Genomic DNA, 27,776 nt, shown 5'->3' with positions numbered 1-27,776 from the left:
CTCAGTGGTAGTAGGAGGTTGTGTTGTAGTTGAAGGCTCTGTGGTAGTGGGAGGCTGTGTTGTAGTTGGAGGCTCATTGGTTGTGGGAGGCTGTGTTGTAGTTTGAGGCTCTGTGGTAGTGGGAGGCGGTGTTGTAGTTGGAGGCTCAGTGGATGTGGGAGGCTGTGTTGTAGTTTGAGGCTCTGTGGTAGTGGGAGGCGGTGTTGTAGTTGGAGGCTCAGTGGATGTGGGAGGCTCTGTTTTAGTTGGAGACTCTGTGGTTGTGAGAGGCTGTGTTGTAGTTGGAGGTTCAGTGGTAGTAGGAGGCTGTGTTGTAATTGGAGGCTCTGTGGTAATGGGAGGCTGTGTTGTAGTTAGAGGCTCAGTGGTAGTGGGAGGCTCTGTTGAAGTTGGAGGCTCAGTGGTTGTGGGAGGCTGTGTTGTAGTTGGAGGCTCAGTGGTTGTGGGAGGCTGTGTAGTAGTTGGAGGCTCTGTGGTAGTGGGAGGCTGTGTTGTAGTTGGAGGCTCAGTGGTTGTGGGAGGCTGTGTTGTAGTTTGAGGCTCTGTGGTAGTGGGAGGCGGTGTTGTAGTTGGAGGCTCAGTGGATGTGGGAGGCTGTGTTGTAGTTTGAGGCTCTGTGGTAGTGGGAGGCTGTGTTGTAGTTGGAGGCTCTGTGGTTGTGAGAGGCTGTGTTGTAGTTGGAGGTTCAGTGGTAGTAGGAGGCTGTGTTGTAATTGGAGGCTCTGTGGTAATGGGAGGCTGTGTTGTAGTTATAGGCTCAGTGGTAGTGGGAGGCTCTGTTGAAGTTGGAGGCTCAGTGGTTGTGGGAGGCTGTGTTGTAGTGGAAGGCTCTGTGGTAGTGGGAGGCTGTGTTGTAGTTGGAGGCTCAGTGGTAGTGAGAGGCTGTGTTGTAGTTGGAGGCTCTGTGGTTGTGGGAGGCTCTGTTGTAGTTGGAGGCTCTGTGGTAGTAGGAGGCTCTGTTGTAGTTGGAGGCTCAGTGGATGTGGGAGGCTGTGTTGTAGTTTGAGGCTCTGTGGTAGTGGGAGGCTGTGTTGTAGTTGGAGGCTCAGTGGTAGTGGGAGGCTCTGTTGTAGTTGGAGGCTCTGTGGTTGTGAGAGGCTGTGTTGTAGTTGGAGGTTCAGTGGTAGTAGGAGGCTGTGTTGTAATGGGAGGCTCTGTGGTAGTGTGAGGCTGTGTTGTAGTTGGATGCTCTGTGGTAGTGGGAGGCTGTGTTGTAGTTGGAGGCTCAGTGGTTGTGGGAGGCTGTGTAGTAGTTGGAGGCTCTGTGGTAGTGGGAGGCTGTGTTGTAGTTGGAGGCTCAGTGGTTGTGGGAGGCTGTGTTGTAGTTTGAGGCTCTGTGGTAGTGGGAGGCGGTGTTGTAGTTGGAGGCTCAGTGGATGTGGGAGGCTGTGTTGTAGTTTGAGGCTCTGTGGTAGTGGGAGGCTGTGTTGTAGTTGGAGGCTCAGTGGTAGTGGGAGGCTCTGTTGTAGTTGGAGGCTCTGTGGTTGTGAGAGGCTGTTTTGTAGTTGGAGGTTCAGTGGTAGTAGGAGGCTGTGTTGTAATTGGAGGCTCTGTGGTAGTGGGAGGCTGTGTTGTAGTTATAGGCTCAGTGGTAGTGGGAGGCTCTGTTGTAGTTGGATGCTCTGTGGTTGTGAGAGGCTGTGTTGTAGTTGGAGGCTCAGTGGTTGTGGGAGGCTGTGTTGTAGTGGTAGGCTCTGTGGTAGTGGGAGGCTGTGTTGTAGTTGGAGGCTCAGTGGTAGTAGGAAGCTGTGTTGTAGTTGGAGGCTCTGTTGTAGTTGGAGGCTCTGTTGTAGTTGGAGGCTCTGTTGTAGTTGGAGGCTCTGTGGTAGTGGGAGGCTCTGTTGTAGTTGGAGGCTCAGTGGATGTGGGAGGCTGTGTTGTAGTTTGAGGCTCTGTGGTAGTGGGAGGCTGTGTTGTAGTTGGAGGCTCTGTGGTTGTGAGAGGCTGTGTTGTAGTTGGAGGTTCAGTGGTAGTAGGAGGCTGTGTTGTAATTAGAGGCTCTGTGGTAGTGTGAGGCTGTGTTGTAGTTATAGGCTCAGTGGTAGTTAGAGGCTGTGTTGTAGTTGGAGGCTCTGTGGTTGTGGAAGGCTCTGTTGTAGTTGGAGGCTCTGTGGTAGTGGGAGGCTCTGTTGTAGTTGGAGGCTCAGTGGTTGTGGGAGGCTGTGTTGTAGTTGGAGGCTCTGTGGTAGTGGGAGGCTGTGTTGTAGTTGGAAGCTCAGTGGTAGTAGGAGGCTGTGTTGTAGTTGGAGGCTCTGTGGTTGTGGAAGGCTCTGTTGTAGTTGGAGGCTCTGTGGTAGTGGCAGGCTCTGTTGTAGTTTGAGGCTCTGTGGTAGTGGGAGGCTGTGTTGTAGTTGGAGGCTCAGTGGTTGTGGGAGGCTGTGTTGTAGTTGGAGGCTCAGTGGTAATGGGTGACTGTGTTGTAGTTGGAGGCTCAGTGGTAGTGGGAGGCTCTGTTGTAGTTGGAGGCTCAGTGGTAGTGGGAGGCTGTGTTGTAGTTGGAGGCTGTGTTGTAGTTGGAGGCTCTGTGGTAGTGGGAGGCTGTGTTGTAGTTGGAGGCTCAGTGGTAGTAGGAAGCTGGGTTGTAGTTGGAGGCTCTGTTGTAGTTGGAGGCTCTGTGGTAGTGGGAGTCTCTGTTGTAGTTGGAGGCTCAGTGGATGTGGGAGGCTGTGTTGTAGTTTGAGGCTCTGTAGTAGTGGGAGGCTGTGTTGTAGTTGGAGGCTCAGTGGTTGTGGGAGGCTGTGTTGTAGTGGTAGGCTCTGTGGTAGTGGGAGGCTGTGTTGTAGTTGGAGGTTCAGTGGTAGTAGGAGGCTGTGTTGTAATTGGAGGCTCTGTGGTAGTGGGAGGCTGTGTTGTAGTTATAGGCTCAGTGGTAGTGGGAGGCTCTGTTGTAGTTGGATGCTCTGTGGTTGTGAGAGGCTGTGTTGTAGTTGGAGGCTCAGTGGTTGTGGGAGGCTGTGTTGTAGTGGTAGGCTCTGTGGTAGTGGGAGGCTGTGTTGTAGTTGGAGGTTCAGTGGTAGTAGGAGGCTGTGTTGTAATTGGAGGCTCTGTGGTAGTGGGAGGCTGTGTTGTAGTTGGAGGCTCAGTGGTAGTGGGAGGCTCTGTTGTAGTTGGAGGCTCTGTGGTTGTGAGAGGCTGTTTTGTAGTTGGAGGTTCAGTGGTAGTAGGAGGCTGTGTTGTAATTGGAGGCTCTGTGGTAGTGGGAGGCTGTGTTGTAGTTATAGGCTCAGTGGTAGTGGGAGGCTCTGTTGTAGTTGGATGCTCTGTGGTTGTGAGAGGCTGTGTTGTAGTTGGAGGCTCAGTGGTTGTGGGAGGCTGTGTTGTAGTGGTAGGCTCTGTGGTAGTGAGAGGCTGTGTTGTAGTTGGAGGCTCAGTGGTAGTAGGAAGCTGTGTTGTAGTTGGAGGCTCTGTTGTAGTTGGAGGCTCTGTTGTAGTTGGAGGCTCTGTGGTAGTGGGAGGCTCTGTTGTAGTTGGAGGCTCAGTGGATGTGGGAGGCTGTGTTGTAGTTTGAGGCTCTGTGGTAGTGGGAGGCTGTGTTGTAGTTGGAGGCTCTGTGGTTGTGAGAGGCTGTGTTGTAGTTGGAGGTTCAGTGGTAGTAGGAGGCTGTGTTGTAATTAGAGGCTCTGTGGTAGTGTGAGGCTGTGTTGTAGTTATAGGCTCTGTGGTTGTGAGAGGCTGTTTTGTAGTTGGAGGCTCTGTGGTAGTGGGAGGCTGTGTTGTAGTTGGAGGCTCAGTGGTTGTGGGAGGCTGTGTTGTAGTTTGAGGCTCTGTGGTAGTGGGAGGCTGTGTTGTAGTTGGAGGCTCAGTGGTAGTAGGAGGCTGTGTTGTAGTTGGAGGCTCTGTGGTTGTGGAAGGCTCTTTTGTAGTTGGAGGCTCTGTGGTAGTGGGAGGCTCTATTGTAGATGGAGGCTCTGTGGTAGTGGGATGCTGTGTTGTAGTTGGAGGCTCTGTGGTTGTGGAAGGCTGTGCTGTAGTTGGAGGCTCAGTGGTAATGGGTGACTGTGTTGTAGTTGGAGGCTCAGTGGTAGTGGGAGGCTCTGTTGTAGTTGGAGGCTCAGTGGTAGTGGGAGGCTGTGTTGTAGTTGGAGGCTTTGTGGTAGTGGGATGCTGTGTTGTGATTGGAGGCTCAGTGGTAGTAGCAGGCTGTGTTGTAGTTGGAGGCTCTGTGGTAGTGGGAAGCTGTGTTGTAGTTGGAGGCTCAGTGGTAGTGGGAGGCTGTGTTGTAGTTGGAGGCTCAGTGGTAGTGGGAGGCTGTGTTGTAGTTGGAGGCTGTGTTGTAGTTTGAGGTTGTGTTGTAGTTTGAGGTTGTGTTGTAGTTGGAGGCTGTGTTGTTGTGGGAGGCTGTGTTGTAGTGGGAGGTTGTGTTGTAGTTGGAGGCTCTGTTGTAGTTGGAGGCTCTGTTGTAGTTGGAGGCTCTGTTGTAGTTGGAGGCTCAGTGGTTATGGGAGGTTGTAGTGTATTTGGAGGCTCTGTTGTAGTTGGAGGTTCAGTGGTTGTGGGAGGTTGTGTTGTAGTTGGAGGCTCTGTTGTAGTTGGAGGCTCAGTGGCTGTAGGAGGTTGTGTTGTAGTTGGAGGCTCTGTTGTAGTTGGAGGTTCAGTGGTTGTGGGAGCTTGTGTTGTAGTTGGAGGCTCTGTTGTAGTTGAAGGCTCAGTGGTTGTGGAAGGTTGTGTTGTAGTTGGAGGCTCTGTTGTAGTTGGAGGCTCAGTGGTTGTGGGAGGTTGTGTTGTAGTTGGAGGCTGTGTTGTATTCGGATGCTCAGTGGTTGTGGGAGGTTGTGTTGTAGTTGGAGGCTGTGTTGTAGTTGGAGTCTCTGTTGTAGTTTGAGGCTCAGTGGTTGTAGGAGGTTGTGTTGTAGTTGGAGGCTCTGTTGTAGTTGGAGGCTCAGTTGTAGTTGGAGGCTCAGTGGTTGTGGGAGGTTGTGTTGTAGTTGGAGACTCTGTTGTAGTTGGAGGCTCAGTGGTTGTGGGAGGTTGTGTTGTAGTTGGAGGTTCAGTGGTTGTGGAAGGTTGTGTTGTAGTTGGAGGCTCAGTGGTTGTGGGAGGTTGTGTTGTAGCTGGAGGCTCTGTTTTAGTTGGAGGCTCAGTGGTTGTGGGAGGTTTTGTTGTAGTTGGAGGCTCTGTTGTAGTTGGAGGCGCTCTTGTAGTTGGAGGTTCAGTGGTTGTGGGAGGTTGTGTTGTAGTTGGAGACTCTGTTGTAGTTGGAGGCGCTGTTGTAGTTGGGGGCTCTGTTGTAGTTGGAGGCTCAGTGGTTGTGGGAGGTTGTGTTGTAGTTAGGGGCTCTGTTGTAGTTGGAGGTTCAGTGGTGGTGGGAGGTTGTGTTGTAGTTGGTGGCTGTGTTGTAGTTGGAGGCTCTGTTGTAGTTGGAGGCTCAGTGGTTGTGGGAGCTTGTGTTGTAGTTGGAGGCTCTGTTGTAGTTGAAGGCTCTATTGTAGTTGGAGGCTCTCTTGTAGTTTGAGGCTCAGTGGTTGTGGGAGGTTGTGTTGTAGTTGAAGGCTCTGTTGTAGTTGGAGGTTCAGTGGTTGTGGGAGGTTGTGTTGTAGTTGGAGGCTCTGTTGTATTTGGAGGCTCTGTTGTAGTTGAAGGCTCAGAGGTTGTGGGAGGTTGTGTTGTAGTTGGAGGCTGTGTTGTAGTTGGAGCCTCTGTTGTAGTTGGAGGCTCAGTGGTTGTGGGAGCTTGTGTTGTAGTTGGAGGCTCTGTAGTAGTTGGAGGCTCAGTGGTTGTGGGAGGTTGTGTTGTAGTTGGAGGCTGTGTTGTAGTTGGAGGCTCAGTGGTTCTGGGAGGTTGTGTTGTAGTTGGAGGCTCTGTTGTAGTTGGAGGCTCTGTTGTAGTTGGAGGCTCTGTTGTAGTTGGAGGCTCAGTGGTTGTGGGAGGTTGTGTTGAAGTTGGAGGTTCTGTTGTAGTTGGAGGCTCAGTGGTTGTGGGAGGTTGTGTTGTAGTTGGAGGCTCTGTTGTAGTTGGAGGCTCAGTGGTTGTGGGATGTTGTGTTGTAGTTGGAGGCTCAGTGGTTGTGGGAAGTTGTGTTGTAGTTGGAGGCTCTGTTGTAGTTGGAGGCTCAGTGGTTGTGGGAGGTTGTGTTGTAGTTGGAGGCTCTGTTGTAATTGCAGGCTCTGTTGTAGTTGGAGGCTCTGTTGTAGTTGGAGGCTCAGTGGTTGTGGGAGATTGTGTTGTATTTGGAGGCTCTGTTGTAGTTGGAGGCTCAGTGGTGGTGGGAGGTTGTGTTGTAGTTGGAGGTTCAGTGGTTGTGGGAGGTTGTGTTGTAGTTGGAGGCTCTGTTGTAGTTGGAGGCTCAATGGTTGTGGGAGGTTGTGTTGTAGTTGGAGGCTGTGTTGTAGTTGGAGGCTCAGTGGTTGTGGGAGGTTGAGTTGTAGTTGGAGGCTCTGTTGTAGTTGTAGGCTCAGTGGTTGTGGGAGGTTGTGTTGTAGTTGGAGGCTCTGTTGTAGTTGGAGACTCAGTGGTTGTGGGAGGTTGTGTTGTAGTTGGAGGCTCTGTTGTCGTTGGAGGCTCTGTTGTAGTTGGAGGCTCTGTTGTAGTTGGAGGCTCAGTGGTTGTGGGAGGTTGTGTTGTAGTTGGAGGCTGTGTTGTAGTTGGAGGCTCAGTGGTTGTGGGAGGTTGAGTTGTAGTTGGAGGCTCAGTGGTTGTGGGAGGTTGTGTTGTAGTTGGAGGCTCTGTTGTAGTTGGAGGTTCAGTGGTTGAGGGAGGTTGTGTTGTAGTTGGAGGCTCTGTTGTAGTTGTAGGCTCAGTGGTTGTGGGAGGTTGTGTTGTAGTTGGAGGCTCTGTTGTAGTTGGAGACTCAGTGGTTGTGGGAGGTTGTGTTGTAGTTGGAGGCTCTGTTGTCGTTGGAGGCTCTGTTGTAGTTGGAGGCTCTGTTGTAGTTGGAGGCTCAGTGGTTGTGGGAGGTTGTGTTGTAGTTGGAGGCTGTGTTGTAGTTGGAGGCTCAGTGGTTGTGGGAGGTTGAGTTGTAGTTGGAGGCTCTGTTGTAGTTGGAGGCTCAGTGGTTGTGGGAGGTTGTGTTGTAGTTGAAGGCTCTGTTGTAGTTGGAGGCTCTGTTGTAGTTGGAGGCTCAGTGGTTGTGGGAGGTTGTGTTGTAGTTGGAGGCTCTGTTGTAGTTGGAGGCTCAGTGGTTGTGGGAGGTTGTGTTGTAGTTGGAGGCTCTGTTGTAGTTGGAGGCTCAGTGGTTGTGGGAGGTTGTGTTGTAGTTGGAGGCTCTGTTGTAGTTGGAGGCTCTGTTGTAGTTGGAGGTTCAGTGGTTGTGGGAGGTTGTGTTGTAGTTGGAGGCTCTGTTATAGTTGAAGGCTCAGTGGTTGTGGCAGGTTGTGTTGTAGTTGGAGGCTCTGTTGTAGTTGGAGGCTCTGTTGTAGTTGGAGGCTCAGTGGTTGTGGGAGGTTGTGTTGTTGTTGGAGGCTCTGTTGTAGTTGGAGGTTCAGTGGTTGTGGGAGGTTGTGTTGTAGTTGGAGGCTCTGTTGTAGTTGGAGGCTCAGTGGTTGTTGGAGGTTCTGTTGTAGTTGGAGGCTCTGTTGTAGTTGGAGGCTCTGTTTTGGTTGGAGGCTCAGTGGTTGTGGGAGTTTGTGTGGTAGTTGGAGGCTCTGTTGTAGCTGGAAGCTCAGTGGTTGTGGGAGGTTGTGTTGTAGTTGGAGGCTCTGTTGTAGTTGGAGGTTCAGTGGTTGTTGGAGGTTGTGTTGTAGTTGGAGGCTCTGTTGTAGTTGGAGGCTCCATGGATGTGGGAGGTTGTGTTGTAGTTGGAGGCTCTGTTGTAGTTGGAGACTCTGTTGTTGTTGGAGGCACAGTGGTTGTGGGAGGTTGTGTTCTTGTTGGAGGCTCTGTTGTAGTTGGAGGTTCAGTGGTTGTGGGAGGTTGTGTTGTAGTTGGAGGCTCTGTTGTAGTTGGAGGCTCTGTTGTAGTTGGAGGCTCAGTGGTTGTTGGAGGCTGTGTTGTAGTTGGAGGCTCTGTTGTAGTTGGAGGCTCTGTTGTAGTTGGAGGCTCAGTGGTTGTGGGAGGTTGTGTTGTAGTTGGAGGCTCTGTTGTAGTTGGAGGTTCAGTGGTTGAGGGAGGTGGTGTTGTAGTTGGAGGCTCTGTTGTAGTTGGAGGCTCAGTGGTTGTGGGAGTTTGTGTGGTAGTTGGAGGCTCTGTTGTATTTGGAGGCTCAGTGGTTGTGGGAGGTTGTGTTGTAGTTGGAGGCTCTGTTGTAGTTGGAGGCTCAGTGGTTGTGGGAGGTTGTGTTGTAGTTGGAGGCTCTGTTGTAGTTGGAGGCTCTGTTGTATTTGGAGGCACAGTGGTTGTGGGAGGTTGTGTTGTAGTTGGAGGCTCTGTTGTAGTTGGAGGCTCAGTGGTTGTGGGAGCTTGTGTTGTTGTTGGAGGCTCTGTTGTAGTTGGAGGTTCAGTGGTTGTGGGAGGTTGTGTTGTAGTTGGAGGCTTTGTTGTAGTTGGAGGCTCAGTGGTTGTTGGAGGTTCTGTTGTAGTTGGAGGCTCTGTTGTAGTTGGAGGCTCAGTGGTTGTGGGAGTTTGTGTGGTAGTTGGAGGCTGTGTTGTAGTTGGAGGTACAGTGGTTGTGGGAGGTTGTGTTGTAGTTGGAGGCTCTGTTGTAATTGGAGGCTCTGTTGTAGTTGGAGGCTCAGTTGTTGTGGGAGGATGTGTTGTAGTTGGAGGCTCTGTTGTAGTTGGAATCTCAGTGGTTGTGGGAGGTTGTGTTGTAGTTGGAGGCTCTGTTGTAGTTGGAGGCTCTGTTGTAGTTGGAGGTTCAGTGGTTGTTGGAGGTTGTGTTGTAGTTGGAGGCTCTGTTGTAGTTGGAGGCTCAGTGGATGTGGGAGGTTGTGTTGTAGTTGGAGGCTCTGTTGTAGTTAGAGACTCTGTTGTAGTTGGAGGCACAGTGGTTGTGGGAGGTTGTGTTGTTGTTGGAGGCTCTGTTGTAGTTGGAGGTTCAGTGGTTGTGGGAGGTTGTGTTGTAGTTGGAGGCTCAGTGGTTGTGGGAGGTTGTGTTGTAGTTGGAGGCTCTGTTGTAGTTGGAGGCTCAGTGGTTGTGGGAGGTTGTGTTGTAGTTTGAGGCTCTGTTGTAGTTGGTGGCTCAGTGGTTGTGGGAGGTTGTGTTGTAGTTGGAGGGTCTGTTGTAGTTGGAGGCTCTGTTGTAGTTGGAGGCTCAGTGGTTGTGGGAGGTTGTGTTGTAGTTTGAGGCTCTGTTGTAGTTGGAGGCTCAGTGGTTGTGGGAGGTTGTGTTGTAGTTGGAGGCTCTGTTGTAGTTGGAGGCTCAGTGGTTGTGGGAGGTTGTGTTGTAGTTGGAGGCTCTGTTGTAGTTGGAGGCTCTGTTGTAGTTGGAGGCTCAGTGGTTGTGGGAGGTTGTGTTGTAGTTGGAGGCTCTGTTGTAGTTGGAGGCTCTGTGGTTGTGGGAGTTTCTGTTGTAGTTGGAGGCTCAGTAGTTGTTGGAGGTTGTGTTGTAGTTGGAGGCTCTGTTGTAGTTGGAGGCTCTGTTGTAGTTGGAGGCTGAGTTGTTGTGGGAGGTTGTGTTGTAATTGGAGGCTCTGTTGTAGTTGGAGGCTCAGTGGTTGTGGGAGGTTGTGTTGTAGTTGGAGGCTCTGTTGTAGTTGGAGGCTCTGTTGTAGTTGGAGGCTCAGTGGTTGTTGGAGGTTGTGTTGTAGTTGGAGGCTCTGTTGTAGTTGGAGGCTCAGTGGTTGTGGGAGGTTGTGTTGTAGTTGGAGGCTCTGTTGTAGTTGGAGGCTCAGTGGTTGTGGTAGGTTGTGTTGTAGTTGGAGGCTCTGTTGTAGTTGGAGTCTCAGTGGTTGTTGGAGGTTGTGTTGTAGTTTGAGGCTCTGTTGTAGTTGAAGGCTCAGCGGTTGTGGGAGGTTGTGTTGTAGTTGGAGGCCCAGTGGTTTTGGGAGGTTGTGTTGTAGTTGGAGGCTCTGTTGTAGTTGGAGGCTCTGTGGTTGTGGGAGGTTCTGTTGTAGTTGGAAACTCTGTTGTAGTTGGAGGTTCAGTGGTTGTGGGAGGTTGTGTTGTAGTTGGAGGCTTTGTTGTAGTTGGAGGCTCTGTTGTAGTTGGAGGCTCTGTTGTAGTTGGAGGCTCAGTGGTTGTGGGAGGTTGTGTTGTAGTTGGAGGCTCTGTTGTAGTTGGAGGCTCTGTGGTTGTGGGAGGTTGTGTTGTAGTTGGAAGCTCAGTAGTTGTGGGAGGTTGTGTTGTAGTTGGAGGCTCTGTTGTAGTTGGAGGCTCTGTTGTAGTTGGAGGCTCAGTAGTTGTGGGAGGCTGTGTTGTAGTTGGAGGCTCTGTTGTAGTTTGAGGCTCAGTGGTTGTGGGAGGTTGTGTTGTAGTTGGAGGCTCTGTTGTAGTTGGAGCCTCAGTGGTTGTGGGAGGTTGTGTTGTTGAAGGCTCTGTTGTAGTTGGAAGTTCAGTGGTTGTTGGAGGCTCTGTTGTAGTTGGATGCTCAGTGGTTGGTGGAGGTTGTGTTGTAGTTGGAGGCTCTGTTGTAGTTGGAGGCTCAGTGGTTGTGGGAGGTTGTGTTGTAGTTGGAGGCTCTGTTGTAGTTGGAGGCTCAGTGGTTGTGGGAGGTTGTGTTGTAGTTTGAAGCTCTGTTGTAGTTGGAGGCTCAGTGGTTGTGGGAGGTTGTGTTGTAGTTGGAGGCTCTGTTGTAGTTGGAGGCTCTGTGGTTGTGGGAGGTTGTGTTGTAGTTGGAGGCTGTGTTGTAGTTGGAGCCTTTGTTGTAGTTGGAGGCTCAGTGGTTGTGGGAGGTTGTGTTGTAGTTGGAGGCTCTGTTGTAGTTGGAGGCTCAGTGGTTGTGGGAGGTTGTGTTGTAGTTGGAGGCTCTGTTGTAGTTGGAGGTTCAGTGGTTGTGGGAGGTTGTGTTGTAGTGGGAGGCTCTGTTGTAGTTGGAGGCTCAGTGGTTGTGGGAGGTTGTGTTGTAGTTGGAGGCTCTGTTGTAGTTGGAGGCTCAGTGGTTGTGGGAGGTTGTTTTGTAGTTGGAGGCTGTGTTGTAGTTGGAGCCTTTGTTGTAGTTGGAGGCTCAGTGGTTGTGGGAGGTTGTGTTGTAGTTGGAGGCTCTGTTGTAGTTGGAGGCTCAGTGGTTGTGGGAGGTTGTGTTGTAGTTGGAGGCTCTGTTGCAGTTGGAGGCTCAGTGGTTGTGGGAGGTTGTGTTGTTGTTGGAGGCTGTGTTGTAGTTGGAGGCTCAGTGGTTGTGGGAGGTTGTGTTGTAGTTGGGGGCTCTGTTGTAGTTGGAGGCTCAGTGGTTGTTGAAGGTTGTGTTGTAATTGGAGGCTCTGTTGTAGTTGGAGGCTCAGTGGTTGTGGGAGGTTGTGTTGTAGTTGGAGGCTCTGTTGTAGTTGGAGGCTTAGTGGTTTTGGGTGTTTGTGTTGTAGTTGTAGGCTCTGTTGTAGTTGGAGGCTCAGTGGTTGTGGGAGGTTGTGTTGTTGTTTGAGGCTCTGTTGTAGTTGGAGGCTCCGTGGTTGTGGGAGGTTGTGTTGTAGTTGGAGGCTCTGTTGTAGTTGAAGGCTCAGTGGTTGTGGGAGGTTGTGTTGTAGTTGTAGGCTCTGTTTTATTTGGAGGCTCAGTGGTTGTGGGAGGTTGTGTTGTAGTTGGAGGGTCTGTTGTAGTTGGAGGCTCAGTGATTGTGGGAGGTTGTGTTGTAGTTGGAGGCTCTGTTGTAGTTGGAGGCTCTGTTGTAGTTGGAGGCTCAGTGGTTGTGGGAGGTTGTGTTGTAGTTGGAGGCTCTGTTGTAGTTGGAGGCTCAGTGGTTGTGGGAGGTTGTGTTGTAGTTGGAGGCTCTGTTGCAGTTGGAGGCTCAGTGGTTGTGGGAGATTGTGTTGTTGTAGGCTGTGTTGTAGTTGGAGGCTCAGTGGTTGTGGGAGGTTGTGTTGTAGTTGGAGGCTTTGTTGTAGTTGGAGGCTCTGTGGTTGTGGGAGGTTGTGTTGTTGTTGGAGGCTCTGTTGTAGTTGGAGGCTCTGTGGTTGTGGGAGGTTCTGTTGTAGTTGGAAGCTCTGTTGTAGTTGGAGGTTTAGTGGTTGTGGGAGATTGTGTTGTAGTTGGAGGCTCTGTTGTAGTTGGAGGCTCTGTTGTAGTTGGAGGCTCAGTGGTTGTGGGAGGTTGTGTTGTAGTTGGAGGCTCTGTTGTAGTTGGAGGCTCTGTGGTTGTGGGAGTTTCTGTTGTAGTTGGAGGCTCAGTAGTTGTTGGAGGTTGTGTTGTAGTTGGAGGCTCTGTTGTAGTTGGAGGCTCTGTTGTAGTTGGAGGCTCAGTTGTTGTGGGAGGTTGTGTTGTAATTGGAGGCCCTGTTGTAGTTGGAGGCTCAGTGGTTGTGGGAGTTTGTGTTGTAGTTGGAGGCTCCTTTGTAGTTGGAGGCTCAGTGGTTGTGGGAGGTTGTGTTGTAGTTGGAGGCTTTGTTGTAGTTGGAGGCTCTGTGGTTGTGGGAGGTTGTGTTGTAGTTGGAGGCTCTGTTGTAGTTGGAGGCTCTGTTGTAGTTGTAGGCACAGTGGTTGTGGGAGGTTGTCTTGTTGTTGGAGGCTCTGTTGTAGTTGGAAGTTCAGTGGTTGTGGTAGGTTGTGTTGTAGTTGGAGGCTCTGTTGTAGTTGGAGGCTCTGTGGTTGTGGGAGGTTCTGTTGTAGTTGGAAGCTCTGTTGTAGTTGGAGGTTTAGTGGTTGTGGGAGATTGTGTTGTAGTTGGAGGCTCTGTTGTAGTTGGAGGCTCTGTTGTAGTTGGAGGCTCAGTGGTTGTGGGAGGTTGTGTTGTAGTTGGAGGCTCTGTTGTAGTTGGAGGCTCTGTGGTTGTGGGAGTTTCTGTTGTAGTTGGAGGCTCAGTAGTTGTTGGAGGTTGTGTTGTAGTTGGAGGCTCTGTTGTAGTTGGAGGCTCTGTTGTAGTTGGAGGCTCAGTTGTTGTGGGAGGTTGTGTTGTAATTGGAGGCCCTGTTGTAGTTGGAGGCTCAGTGGTTGTGGGAGTTTGTGTTGTAGTTGGAGGCTCCTTTGTAGTTGGAGGCTCAGTGGTTGTGGGAGGTTGTGTTGTAGTTGGAGGCTTTGTTGTAGTTGGAGGCTCTGTGGTTGTGGGAGGTTGTGTTGTAGTTGGAGGCTCTGTTGTAGTTGGAGGCTCTGTTGTAGTTGTAGGCACAGTGGTTGTGGGAGGTTGTCTTGTTGTTGGAGGCTCTGTTGTAGTTGGAAGTTCAGTGGTTGTGGTAGGTTGTGTTGTAGTTGGAGGCTCTGTTGTAGTTGGAGGCTCTGTTGTAGTTGGAGGCTCAGTGGTTGTTGGAGGTTGTGTTGTAGTTGGAGGCTCTGTTGTAGTTGGAGGCTCAGTGGTTGTGGGAGGTTGTGTTGTAGTTGGAGGCTCTGTTGTAGTTGGAGGCTCAGTGGTTGTGGTAGGTTGTGTTGTAGTTGGAGGCTCTGTTGTAGTTGGAGTCTCAGTGGTTGTGGGAGGGTGTGTTGTAGTTTGAGGCTCTGTTGTAGTTGAAGGCTCAGTGGTTGTGGGAGGTTGTGTTGTAGTTGGAGGCTCTGTTGTAGTTCGAGGCTCAGTGGTTGTGGGAGATTGTGTTGTAGTTGGAGGCTCTGTTGTAGTTGGAGGCTCTGTGGTTGTGGGAGGTTCTGTTGTAGTTGGAAACTCTGTTGTAGTTGGAGGTTCAGTGGTTGTGGGAGGTTGTGTTGTAGTTGGAGGCTTTGTTGTAGTTGGAGGCTCTGTTGTAGTTGGAGGCTCTGTTGTAGTTGGAGGCTCAGTGGTTGTGGGAGGTTGTGTTGTAGTTGGAGGCTCTGTTGTAGTTGGAGGCTCTGTGGTTGTGGGAGGTTCTGTTGTAGTTGGAGGCTCAGTAGTTGTGGGAGGTTGTGTTGTAGTTGGAGGCTCTGTTGCAGTTGGAGGCTCTGTTGTAGTTGGAGTCTCAGTGGTTGTGGGAGGTTGTGTTGTAGCTTGAGGCTCTGTTGTTGTTGAAGGCTCAGTGGTTGTGGGAAGTTGTGTTGTAGTTGGAGGCTCTGTTGTAGTTGGAAGCTCTGTGGTTGTGCGAGGTTCTGTTGTAGTTGGAGGCTCAGTGGTTGTGGGAGGCTCTGTTGTAGTTGGAGGCTCTGTTGTAGTTGGAGGCTCTGTGGTTGTGGGAGGTTCTGTTGTAGTTGGAGGCTCTGTTGTAGTTGGAGGCTCAGTAGTTGTGGGAGGCTGTGTTGTAGTTGGAGGCTCAGTGGTTGTGGGAGGTTGTGTTGTAGTTGGAGGCTCTGTTGTAGTTGGAGCCTCAGTGGTTGTGGGAGGTTGTGTTGTTGAAGGCTCTGTTGTAGTTGGATGCTCAGTGGTTGTTGGAGGCTGTGTTGTAGTTGGAGGCTCAGTGGTTGTGGGAGGTTGTGTTGTAGTTGGAGGCTCTGTTGTAGTTGGAGGCTCAGTGGTTGTGGGAGGTTGTGTTGTAGTTTGAAGCTCTGTTGTAGTTGGAGGCTCAGTGGTTATGGGAGGTTGTGTTGTTGGAGGCTCTGTTGTAGTTGGAGGCTCTGTGGTTGTGGGAGGTTGTGTTGTAGTTGGAGGCTGTGTTGTAGTTGGAGCCTTTGTTGTAGTTGGAGGCTCAGTGGTTGTGGGAGGTTGTGTTGTAGTTGGAGGCTCTGTTGTAGTTGGAGGCTCAGTGATTGTGGGAGGTTGTGTTGTAGTTGGAGGCTCTGTTGTAGTTGGAGGTTCAGTGGTTGTGGGAGGTTGTGTTGTAGTGGGAGGCTCTGTTGTAGTTGGAGGCTCAGTGGTTGTGGGAGGTTGTGTTGTAGTTGGAGGCTCTGTTGTAGTTGCAGGCTCAGTGGTTGTGGGAGGTTGTGTTGTAGTTGGAGGCTCTGTTGCAGTTGGAGGCTCAGTGGTTGTAGGAGGTTGTGTTGTTGTTGGAGGCTGTGTTGTAGTTGGAGGCTCAGTGGTTGTGGGAGGTTGTGTTGTAGTTGGGGGCTCTGTTGTAGTTGGAGGCTCAGTGGTTGTTGAAGGTTGTGTTGTAATTGGAGGCTCTGTTGTAGTTGGAGGCTTAGTGGTTTTGGGTGTTTGTGTTGTAGTTGTAGGCTCTGTTGTAGTTGGAGGCTCAGTGGTTGTGGGAGGTTGTGTTGTTGTTTGAGGCTCTGTTGTAGTTGGAGGCTCCGTGGTTGTAGGAGGTTGTGTTGTAGTTGGAGGCTCTGTTGTAGTTGGAGGCTCAGTGGTTGTGGGAGGTTGTGTTGTTGTTTGAGGCTCTGTTGTAGTTGGAGGCTCCGTGGTTGTAGGAGGTTGTGTTGTAGTTGGAGGCTCTGTTTTATTTGGAGGCTCAGTGGTTGTGGGAGGTTGTGTTGTAGTTGGAGGGTCTGTTGTAGTTGGAGGCTCAGTGGTTGTGGGAGGTTGTGTTGTAGTTGGAGGCTCTGTTGTAGTTGGAGGCTCTGTTGTAGTTGGAGGCTCAGTGGTTGTGGGAGGTTGTGTTGTAGTTGGAGGATCTGTTGTAGTTGGAGGCTCAGTGGTTGTGGGAGGTTGTGTTGTAGTTGGAGGCTCTGTTGCAGTTGGAGGCTCAGTGGTTGTGGGAGGTTGTGTTGTAGTTGGAGGGTCTGTTGTAGTTGGAGGCTCAGTGGTTGTTGGAGGTTGTGTTGTAATTGGAGGCTCTGTTGTAGTTGGAGGCTCAGTGGTTTTGGGTGTTTGTGTTGTAGTTGGAGGCTCTGTTGTAGTTGGAGGCTCAGTGGTTGTGGGAGGTTGTGTTGTTGTTTGAGGCTCTGTTGTAGTTGGAGGCTCCGTGGTTGTGGGAGGTTGTGTTGTAGTTGGAGGCTCTGTTGTAGTTGAAGGCTCAGTGGTTGTGGGAGGTTGTGTTGTAGTTGGAAGCTCTGTTGTGGTTGGAGGCTCAGTGGTTGTGGGAGGTTGTGTTGTAGTTGTAGGCTCTGTTTTAGTTGGAGGCTCAGTGGTTGTGGGAGGTTGTGTTGTAGTTGGAGGGTCTGTTGTAGTTGGAGGCTCAGTGGTTGTGGGAGGTTGTGTTGTAGTTGGAGGCTCTGTTGTAGTTGGAGGCTCTGTTGTAGTTGGAGGCTCCATGGTTGTGGGAGGTTGTGTTGTAGTTGGAGGTTGTGTTGTAGTTGGAGGTTGTGTTGTAGTTGGAGGCTGTGTTGTAGTTGAAGGCTTAGTGGTTGTTGGAGGTTGTGTTGTAGTTGGAGGCTGTGTTGTAGTTGGAGGCTGTGTTGTAGTTGGAGGCTTAGTGGTTGTTGGAGGCTGTGTTGTAGTTGGAGGCTGTGTTGTAGTGGGAGGCTGTGTTGTAGTTGGAGGCTGTGTTGTAGTGTGAGTGTTAGTACTATTTGTTTGTGTGGAGATTGTCGTCTGTGTTGAGGAAGTTGACGTTTTACCTGTTACAGGAAAGTGAGAAGATTCGTTGTTAGATTATTTTACCACAAATTTCGTGTTTGGAGACACCAGTAGCAAACAGAGAGTTTTGTGATTTTTGTAAATCTGCGGTTTAGAATCTTCTGTGTGATGTTTGTGAGGTGTATTGTGCGCTGTGGCCCCGATTCATGAAGGTGTGTACCTCAGTTTTCTGACATAAAACAGTTTAATTTTTGTAACATTTTTGCATATTTTGTAAGTTGCCTAAAAACATTCTAGCATTGAAGATTTTCAGGCTAGTCCCAGTTAGCTTCACCAAAATGGTCGGAATGGGGCTTGGCCAGTAGTGTGGCTACCTGAGGGGCAGATGGAGCGGTTGTGACGCCCTGGCCTATCAGGTCGTCACAGGGTATTGTGTAATCTGCTCTTCTGCACCGTATCCACCCTCCTTGGTTACAGGTCCTGGTCCTTTGGTGTTGCTAACAGCTTAGCCAATCAAAATCCTAGGAACACTTTACACTGTACCATACCTCCCAACTTTTAAAGAAGGAAAAGAGGGACAAAGTTTGCGGGCAAATTTTTAGGCCACGCCCCCTAACCACACCCATTTCACAGTCACGCCCATATCCACTCCCCATCCACACCCATTCAGCATGGACACGCAGGCAGCCGGCGGGCCTCCAGCATGGACACGCAGGCGGCCGGCGGGCCTCCAGCATGGACACGCAGGCGGCCGGCGGGCCTCCAGCATGGACACGCAGGCGGCCGGCGGGCCTCCAGCATGGACACGCAGGCGGCCGGCGGGCCTCCAGCATGGACACGCAGGCGGCCGGCGGGCCTCCAGCGTGGACACGCAGGCGGCCGGCGGGCCTCCAGCATGGACACGCAGGCGGCCGGCGGGCCTCCAGCATGGACACGCAGGCGGCCGGCGGGCCTCCAGCACGGACACGCGGCCGGCAGGCAGCCGGCGGGCCTCCAGCACGGAGACGCAGGCAGCCACAGTGAGGCGGCCGGTCGCCCGCACAGTGAGGCGGCCGGTCGCCCGCACAGAGAGGCGGCCGTCCACCGCAGAGACAGGCAGCCGTCCGCCCGCACAATGAGGCGGCGGGGGGCGCCCGCACAGACAGGTGGCGGGCCGCCGCACAGAGAGGCGCGGGCCGACCACACAAAGAGGCGGCCCGAACAGAGAGGCGGCCGGTCGCCTTCACAGACAGGCGGCCGCCCGCCTGCACAGACAGGCGGCGGGGGGCGCCCGCACAGACAGGCGGCAGGGGGGCGCCCGCACAGACAGGCGGCAGGGGGCGCCCGCACAGACAGGCGGCAGGGGGGCGCCCGCACAGACAGGCGGCGGGGGGCGCCCGCACAGACAGGCGGCGGGGGGCGCCCGCACAGACAGGCGGCGGGGGGCGCCCGCACAGACAGGCGGCTGGGGGCGCCCGCACAGACAGGCGCGGGCCGCACGCACAGAGAGGCGGCCGGCCGCACGCACAGAGAGGCGGCCGTCCGCACAGTGAGAAGGCGGGCCGCCCGCACAGAGAGGCGGCCGTCCGCCCGCAGAGACAGGCGGCCGGCCGACCGCACAGAGAGGCGGCCGGCCGACCGCACAGTGAGACGGCGGGCCGCCCACACAGAGAGGCGGACGTCCGCCCGCACAGAGAGGCGGCCGTCCGCCCGCAGAGACAGGCGGCCGTCCGCCCGCAGAGACAGGCGGCCGTCCGACCGCACAGACAGGCGGCCGGCCGCACGCACAGAGAGGCGGCCGGCCGACCGCACAGACAGGCGGCCAGTCCGCACGTAGAGACAGGGGGCCGGCCGTCCGCACAGTGAGAAGGCGGGCCGCCCGCACAGAGAGGCGGACGTCCGCCCGCAGAGACAGGCGGCCAGCCGACCGCACAGTGAGACGGCGGGCCGCCCACACAGAGAGGCGGACGTCCGCCCGCACAGAGAGGCGGCCGTCCGCTCGCAGAGACAGGCGGCCGTCCGCCGGCAGAGACAGGCGGCCGTCCGCCCGCAGAGAGAGGCGGCCGGCCGCACGCACAGAGAGGCGGCCGGCCGACCGCACAGACAGACAGGCGCACGGCCGCACGCACAGACAGGCGCCCGGCCGCACGCACAGACAGGCGGCCGGCCGACCGCACAGAGAGGCTCCGGCCGGGAGGGGAGGGGAGGGGATGGGAGGGGAATCAGCGCTGGGGAGATTCTACATACCTTAGCAGCACAGAGACAGAGACTAGTTTCGGGCAGCGCGCTCCTCTCTGTTCACGTGTTAGGATGGTAGGAGGGAAAAACAGGGAGGCGGGGAGAGAGTGGGTGGGCGGAGCCCGGGAGACGGCCGTCCCGCTTGTGGCAACGGGACAAACAATGCAAAGTGTGATAGTCCCGCTGTATCCGGGACGGTTGGGAGGTATGCTACCCACCAGACACACCATTGGGGGGCCTGAAGGGAATAGGGCCGCCCAAAGTGAAGCTGTGGAGACATTATACTGTGTATAGTGGTGCTAAGGAGTCAACATACTGTGTATAGGGGATATCTGCAGGCATTATACTGTGTATAGGGGAGCTGAGGGCCCATCATACTGTGTATAGGGAGCTGTGGGCCCTTTAAACTGTGTCTAGGGGAGCTGTTTATGGGCAGATTCATTGGGAGAGATTTATTGTTAAGTGGATACTTAGGGTATGTGCGCACTAGGCGTTTTTTTCACGCTACGTTTTTATGTGCGTTTTTGTCTCAAAAAACGCACCCGCGGCTAAAAAAAACGCGGCAAAAACGCATGCGTTTTTGCCGCGATTTGGTGCATTTTTTGCTGCGTTTTTGCTCACTGCGTTTTTAATCAGTGCACAATGCCATTAAAGATTGTTGATGAAAAAAAAAAAAAAAAAAGGTCTGATGTCATTTCCTTCTTCAAAATGTTCATTGTATGCAGGAGAGCAGACAGCTGCAGAACTAGTGTATGCAGGAGAGCAGACAGCAGCTGCAGCTACTAGGCTCAGCATCCTCCATTCACTAGTGTATGCAGTTTTTTTGCCCAAAAAGAAAAAAAAATGACATGGGCTTCGCCATATTTTTGTATGCTAGCCGGGTACAGCAGGCAGGTACGGGCTGCCCCCAACCCCCAGCTGCCTATTTGTACCCGGCTGGGAACCAAAAATATAGAGAAGCCCTTTTTTTTTAATTATTTCATGAATTTCATGAAATAATTAAAAAAAAAAAAATGACGTCGGCTTCGCCTAATTTTTGAGTCCAGCCGGGTACAACTAGGCAGCTGGGGATTGGAATCCACAGTGCAGGGTGCCCAAGATCTCTGGGCACCCCCACTGCGAATTGCAGTCCGCAGCCACCCCAGAAAATGGCGCTTTCATAGAAGCGCCATCTTCTGGCGCTGTATCCAACTCTTCCAGCTGCCCTGATGCCGGGTGGCTAGCCAGGTAATAATGGAGTTAGGGCTAGCTGTATATTATCAGCTAGCCCTAAGCCCGAAATTCATGGTGTCACGCCAATATTAGACATGGCCACCATGAATTTCTAGTAATGATAAAAAAAAAACAACACACAGAAATTTTTTTTATTAGAAATAAAACACAACACAATTAGTGACTCCATCTTTATTGAAATAAACCCCCCTCCGCAGTAATCCTGGGTCAGGGTCCCGCGCCGTCCAATCCGGATCCAATATCATCTGATCGGTTTGCTGGAAGGCAGAGCGATCAGATGATGTGTCAGGATCAAGTGTTGTTTTGAAATAGCTACTGGGTATCAATTCACTAGTAAATAATAGGAATAGCAAAGTGAAGAGAAAGACATACGCCTAAAACTTAGCCTTTAATCTAATGTATTATTAAAAATCCACAATGGACCTAAAAAAAAAAAAAAAAAAAAAAAAAAAAAAAAAAAAAAAACAACAACAAACAGACCACTAAAACAGCCAATACACTCATACAAGGTAGAGGACCAATTGGCTGATCACACAGTTTGATACGTGGAATGTGACATTCATATATGTAGTTAGCACACTGTACCGCACAATATACCAGCAGTAATGAACATGTAAAGAATATCACATACTATACAGCCACAATAAACACATGCCAGAACTACAGCTGGCGGTGAGTACAGGATGAAAAAAGGAACGGTCTTACCCCGTCTGCCGTGTCACCCTTTCCCTGTACCAAATGGAGCACTTATTGCTGGGTGTTTCTGGTAACCATAACATATGAGATCGCCTGGTCCTTAGTCTAGATGACTCAGGTCTCCACAGGTTCCAATACAGTATCCAGCAGTTGTGCAGGATTCTCCCAACGCGTTGTCTTTACATCATCAGGGGAGGATAAACAATCCGGTATTCAGGTCACAATGAGACCCATGTAAAGCGGCATATATTACTCCATTAATACCAGGGATATTCCTGGGCAGAGTGCCAGAGGCACTCTGCCCAGGAATATCCCTGGTATTAATGGAGTAATATATGCCGCTTTACATGGGTCTCATTGTGACCTGAATACCGGATTGTTTATCCTCCCCTGATGATGTAAAGACAACGCGTTGGGAGAATCCTGCACAACTGCTGGATACTGTATTGGAACCTGTGGAGACCTGAGTCATCTAGACTAAGGACCAGGCGATCTCATATGTTATGGTTACCAGAAACACCCAGCAATAAGTGCTCCATTTGGTACAGGGAAAGGGTGACACGGCAGACGGGGTAAGACCGTTCCTTTTTTCATCCTGTACTCACCGCCAGCTGTAGTTCTGGCATGTGTTTATTGTGGCTGTATAGTATGTGATATTCATTACATGTTCATTACTGCTGGTATATTGTGCGGTACAGTGTGCTAACTACATATATGAATGTCACATTCCACGTATCAAACTGTGTGATCAGCCAATTGGTCCTCTACCTTGTATGAGTGTATTGGCTGTTTTAGTGGTCTGTTTGTTGTTGTTTTTTTTTTTTTTTTTTTTTTTTTTAGGTCCATTGTGGATTTTTAATAATACATTAGATTAAAGGCTAAGTTTTAGGCGTATGTCTTTCTCTTCACTTTGCTATTCCTGTCAGGATCAAGTGCCTGAATCACATCACACATCAGCTGATTGTATAAAAGCCGATTATACAATCAGCAGATGCATCGGTGAAAAAAAAAAAATAATACTCACTTATGTGCTGACTACCGGTAGCTCCAGGAGCGATCGGATGAGAGTCTGATCCTGTCCCATCGCTGCCGGAGCTGCCGGTAATCAGCTGATGAAGTCTCCTGACGGCAGGATCAGCTGATAGCCGGCCGGGCGACACCGCGAGAATTACGATCAGCTGATGCGTCAGGTGACTGCATCAGGTGATCCACCGCCAGGTCCTGCAAGCAAGGTCCTGCCCCGGGGAGACTGCACACAGCCAGAGCGGCGGGACCGGGACAGGAGCGGACATGGCACCGGGACCCTGCAGACAGGTGAGTATATATGACATTTTTTTTTTCTACTGTTCACTTTGGTTTTCGCCGCTGCCTCCACCTCCCGCCCAGACATGGCGCCGCACGGCAGCTGACATGCACAGGACGGGAGGTGGAAGCGGCGGTGACGGTACCGGGAGGATTCATGCTTCTGTGTTTACCAACAGAAGGAATCCTCTTCCTGTACACGTCACTGTAGTACCCACCCCTTGCGTTTATAGCTGCGTTTTTAGTCATAGAAACGCAGCTATATTTGCAATGTGCCTTTTTCATTGCGTTTTTGAACATCTCATTGAACTCAATGGGTGAAAAACGCAGTGAAAAACGCAGAAATAATTGACATGCTGCGTTTTTGTGGTCACCACAAAAACGCAGCTAAAAAAAAACGCTGTGTGCAGACAGCACTTCTGAAAACCCATTGACATTGCTGGGGAAGCAATGTCACTGCGTTTTCAGCACAAAAACGCGGTAAAAAACGCCGCTAAAAACGCGGCAAAAACGCCTAGTGCGCACAAGGCCTTAAGAAGCATTATTGTTATAGGGGCACTCGGAGTATTGTAACCATCAAAGGTGCACATGGGACCCTTGCTAGCGGCAAAATGTGGATACACTTTTCTAGGGCACTTGTACAGGGCATTATGGTATTCTTGGGGGTAATTTTACTATCTACCTGGCACAAAGGAGGCATTATTACTTTGTAATGGGCATAGTGGGACATTGACGTCAGGAACGGTGGAACAGTGACATCAGGAATGTCATCGTTCATCACTCTGATGAGTGGTGCTGCTCCTCACGTCACCGCTCCTCCCAATCGCACAGTGCAGCATAAGTCGGGAGTGGCTGCTGCTCAAAGTCTATAGTGCCTCATTCTGAGACTCCATAGCCTTAGATTAATGTATCAAGAAACATTGTGTGACCCGCTGGATGGACTAAGTTGGACCTGGGATCTCTGCTTTCTAATAAATTAGTGAACGAGGGGCAGTGTCTTGTTTTTTGTGTCATCAATATAGTTATTGTATACCACTACTAATGGTACTATTTTAGCTCTGTGCGGTGGTGTCTACATTCTGGGGCTCTGCTGTTATTTTTGCAGTAGTGACTTCATTTTGCTTTTGATTTTTTTTAAACTTGCCTTGTGTGAAAATATATTAAAGTAAACCTCAACTAAAATGAAAGAACTGAATATTTAATACATAGCCAAGAGATAAAAGCACATCATGCTGCTGTGTGGTAGATGGAGCGTGGTGCAAAACGTTTGATTTTTACCTTAAAATGTGCTCAACTTACCAGTAGTAGTTTGTGTAGTTTGTGCTTCAGCTCCCAGGCTCAGAGCTGTATAAAGAAAAATATAGATTATGCATTAGCCAGGGGCGTACATAGAAATCATGGGGCCCCATAGCAAAAGTCTGAATAGGGCCCCACCCACCCGGTAAAAAAATACAATAAAATATTAACATAATAAACAGCTCACGTCTGGGGGGGGAATACAAGTTACTGGAGGGACATATAAGTTACTGGGGGCCGGCATACAAGTTACTAGGGGCGTATATACTCATTATGAATTATTCTTTATGCTAGCCAGGCTCTACATCTACCAGTCCAGTAAAGCCTGCTTTACGTGTTATGATCCAGCATACGATATCGTATGCGATCGTAACCGCCCCCATCGTATGTGCGGCACGTTCAATTTGTTGAACGTGTCGCACAAACGAGTAACCCTCCCGTCACACGTACTTACCCATCCATACGACCTCGATGTGGGCGGCGAACGTCTACTTCCTGGAGTGGGAGGGACGTTCGGCGTCACAGCGACGTCACGCGGCAGCCGGCCAATAGAAGCGGAGGGGCAGAGATGAGCGGGACGAAAACATCCCACCCACCTAGGCAGTTCATCGTTCGCGGGGTGTCACACACAGCGATGTGTGCTACCCCGGGTACGATCAACAACCTAACGTTCAATTTTTAGGAATTGAACGACGTGCATACGATGAACGTTTTACCGTTCAATCGCAATCGCACGTAGCTGTCACACACTGCAATGTACCTTACAATGCCGGATGTGCGTCACTTATGACGTGACCCCGCCGACACATTGTAAGATACATTGTAGCGTGTAAGGCGCCCTTTAGTAGACTATTATCGGGCACGGATCCGTCTGCAGAGTACCAGTCTAGGCAGTCCTGTGCTCCTGTTTTGTGACTGTGTGCGTTGTGTCCACACAAGTAAGTAGGCCCGTTGACTCCATTCCTAAACAATTTTTTGCTCTGCCTAGGGATTCAGTACTAGTTAGAAACCATATTATATTTAACGCAATTTTTGTATTGTGTGTATGTGTTTTGTTTTTCACCTTTCTTTGCACCTGTTTCGGTGGTGGTTACCTTGCTAGACAGCTATAGGGTGAGGGAGGGTCAGCCACCCGGAACGGGGGATGCCTAAAAAATTATGACATCCTCCTTCGGTAGAAAGGGCAATATAGGATGTGATCTAGTAATTTGAGTCTTTCCTAAAATTACTGATAATCTATCAATCCCTCACGGTATGGACCTTATACCTACCTAGCACTCACTGGCACGAAGTATGTTGTATGTTGGTTGAAGGGACACCCTATGTGTCTATTTGAATGAGATTGTTAATAAAAGTATAATTTTAGAGGTAAATGATTGGTGTTTTTTTCATTCTTTACTTACCATGTACACTGACCGTGCGGTCTGCTGCCAACTTGTCACTTGTAATCAGAGTCGGCGAGGGAGTGCACTGCCATTGTGCACTGGGAAGAACTCTACACAGTTACAAGATTCTACTGAGCATCCGTTGTAACTGACAGCCGGTATATACTCAATAGAGCAGGGACTGGTTCATCCCCTCAAATGGACGTCGCTAATGACAATTAATTTCAGGGTGGGGGCAGAGACTGCAACAGTGACCGCAGCCTCTGCCCCCTGATCATGACTCATTTAAGCCTCCTAGGATGCACTGGGATTTTCAAACCAAAGCAGCCAAAGTAACAGTGCCCGACGCTTGCTGAGCACCGCAGTGGCTGACACTCGCTGAACACCGCAGTGCCTGCAAACAGTGGAATGCGCTGCAGCCAACAAACCAAAGAACTCCAGAGTAAACAGTAATAAAAAATAGACCTAGCAAGTGCCTTACAGTAATTACTGATACATTTACTAACGCCATAAACATAATTCAATTATACAAATCTAGAAATATTTACACTTCTTTTTAGTAATGCATCAGCAAAATAGTCATACAATTACCAGATAACACATTCTATATAGTGTTACTGAACAACACCCACCATACCAAGACCAATAATACTACTATACATTGCACAATAATGCCGCCACACCATGACCAAATATTATCACCACAGAGTCTGAATACAGCTACCATCCAGTTAATAAGCAGAGCTCACTGCACCAAGACCAGTGGGTTCACACCGCAAATCCCCCCCCAAAAAATTTGCAGTTTAGGAACTTGGCCTAATGTAGCGATGTCCTCCTTCATGCCCCTCACCAAACACAATATAAATTTTCACATTTGTCTCCCCCATATCATGGTATCGATTATGACCCTCTTTATAGCCTTAGGAGTTATAGTAAAACTCTGCATAGTACAGGGTACAGTGATGTCACAGTACAGGGATAACATGCAGTGATGTCCCAGTACAGGGGTAATACACACAGTGATGTCCCAGTACAGGGATAACATGCAGTGATGTCACAGAACAGGGATAACATGCAGTGATGTCACAGTACAGGGATAATACACACAGTGATGTCACAGTACAGGGATAACATGCAGTGATGTCCCAGTACAGGGGTAATACACACAGTGCTGTCACAGTACAGGGATAACATGCAGTGATGTCACAGAACAGGGATAACATGCAGTGATGTCACATTACAGGGATAATACACACGGTGATGTCACAGTACAGGGATTACATGCAGTGATGTCCCAGTACAGGGGTAATACACACAGTGCTGTCACAGTACAGGGATACTACACACAGGGATGTCACAGTACAGGGGTTATACACACAGTGATGTCACAGTACAGGAATAATACACACAGTGATGTCACAGTACACAGTAGCCTCAGGGTCTAAATGATCTGGTGTCCTTTAAGCCCTTTCTGTGACCACAGGTCCTTTCTGTGACCACCCTCCCTGTGGATACGTCTGCCCTGAACTCTTGTTTCAAATCCTGTTCTCATGCGCTCTTTTGGTATATGCTGATTATCCTTGTTTAATCATGTTCTGTGTGGTACTTACTATTTGGGTCTGACTTGAGCTGCCTCCTCGGACTTATTGCTCTCTGTCTGATTTTTATGGTCATTTTTTAAATCTTTTTTCTTTAATTCCTATATACAGGGCTTGGGGAGAGCGAATTTTTGGAGGCCAGTTATGTGCGGACTCTCTGCATATATGATGGAATTGCGGTTTAGGATTTATGTGCATCAATCTGCATATTAAACATCTGTGCGATATAATATGATGGAACAACATTCCAGGATTTATGTGCATCAATATATATATTAAATATTGGAGTAATGTAATTTTATTTCAGCCTGTATGACACGCATGGTGTCCTGTTTTGGTTGTGGACATGCGACGCACGGGATAACCTTGTAATAAATAAATCCTTTTGCTATAGATGGCTTAATAATGTATGTTGGTATCCCCGTGTGCCGCGTTTCCCACAAACCTTTGGATCAGGACATTATGCATCTTCTGTCAACTATATGTGATATTGTGTACTTACACTATGATTACTGCTCAAAAAAACAATATTCCAGTAATGTATGTATGATTTCTTGTGATCTATGCTGGCTTCCAGGAGTTTTGCCCTCAACCAAGATGGCGCTGGACTCACTGATGCCCGTGCGCGCGATGTGTGTCGGTGTCTGTCCCTCCCCTGCAGCCGGCGCCCAATGAGTGAAGCGATTAGCGCACATGCGCAATGCGACTTCCGGGACGCCGGCTGGAGCGGGCGGCATGGCCGGCGCCGCGCGCCGCGCGCCACTGATGGGCCTCAGGTGAGTCCTGAGCAATAAAAAGATGACCACCTCCCTGTCACAGCACCTCCTGACGAAGCGAGTGTGAAACGCGCGTAGAGGTGCTGGGCAGTGTGGTTCAACAGGTAGTGGTCTCTGATTATCTTTAATCTGCCTCCAGCAGATCACCAAGTATTTTTTGGTCTAACCCCTTGCCTACCCCTCCCCCCTCTTTCCTTGGGTGGTAGGTTGGCATGGTACGCATTTGGGGTACTATATACTTCTTGACCTGAAGTTTGGTAAATCATTATATGGGTAATAACCAATAACCCAACTGCAGTAATGCATGCCTTGATCTTTGTAATCCATGATGGCCTTTTATATGTATAGGATGCCTGCATCTGCATGTTGTATTAACTCTGAGTATCAGTTGTTTATTACATCCGCTGGAGTGTCAGTATTAGTATTTCTGATTTATTAGGGGTATAATCATACACCTTCTTATGATTGCTGAAGCACATTAGACTGGTGTTTTTGTGCAAATTAGCTTTGATGTACTTTAGGGTGTATGCATATATCCATTTTTTTGACCACTACAATTATACCAACCTTATACCACACTGTCCCAGGATTGTTTTTCTGTGTTTTTAAGGGGAATGACTTTTAACTGTGTCCTTTTTGACATCCGTCTCTAATCATGTGATATTCTGTGCTGTTAATATCATGTTAATAAAATTTGTATACTTTTTGAAATTTTGTGTATTTTCTCTAATGCACCATATAATCACGCAGGTCTAAATGTAGGTTTATATATATTTTGCTTGGTAGACATGCATATGTAAATATGGATCTCTATTTCCGCTTTTGGATTTACAGGGGTAATACACACAGGGATGTCACAGTACAGGGGTAATACACACAGTGATGTCATAGTACAGGGATAATACACACAGGGATGTCACAGTACAGGGATAATACACACAGTGATGTCACAGTACAGGGGTAATACACACAGTGATGTCACAGTACAGGGGTAATAAACACAGTGATGTCACAGTACAGGGATATTACACACAGGGATGTCACAGTACAGGGGTTATACACACAGTGATGTCACAGTACAGGAA

The 27,776-nt window shown here is 50.1% G+C and overlaps 1 protein-coding gene and 1 long non-coding RNA gene across 4 annotated transcripts in view; one reads left to right on the top strand and one right to left on the bottom strand.

The window, feature by feature from the left end:
• Positions 1 to 27,354, top strand: part of LOC142248955 (uncharacterized) — a 447,867-nt gene extending 420,513 nt beyond the window's left edge. For all 3 annotated transcript variants that reach the window (XR_012724968.1, XR_012724967.1, XR_012724966.1), the window contains one exon: positions 26,027 to 27,354. This is a non-coding gene — a long non-coding RNA (uncharacterized LOC142248955). The remainder of the gene's footprint in view (positions 1 to 26,026) is intronic.
• On the bottom strand, positions 290 to 23,541 carry LOC142249333 (uncharacterized). The gene is made up of 8 exons (XM_075320963.1): positions 23,529 to 23,541; positions 22,936 to 22,980; positions 13,018 to 13,550; positions 10,403 to 11,568; positions 5,186 to 5,222; positions 1,827 to 2,376; positions 542 to 1,082; positions 290 to 326 (listed from the first exon to the last, which is right to left on the bottom strand). Exons 1-8 carry the CDS (start codon positions 23,539 to 23,541, stop codon positions 290 to 292), a joined length of 2,922 nt encoding a protein of 973 aa, XP_075177078.1.
• Positions 27,355 to 27,776: the final 422 nt, after the last annotated feature.

This window comes from Anomaloglossus baeobatrachus, chromosome 8 (genome assembly GCF_048569485.1).
Source record: "Anomaloglossus baeobatrachus isolate aAnoBae1 chromosome 8, aAnoBae1.hap1, whole genome shotgun sequence".
NCBI classification, from domain to species: Eukaryota; Metazoa; Chordata; class Amphibia; order Anura; family Aromobatidae; genus Anomaloglossus; species Anomaloglossus baeobatrachus.
This window is presented reverse-complemented; position numbering and strand designations above follow the sequence as displayed.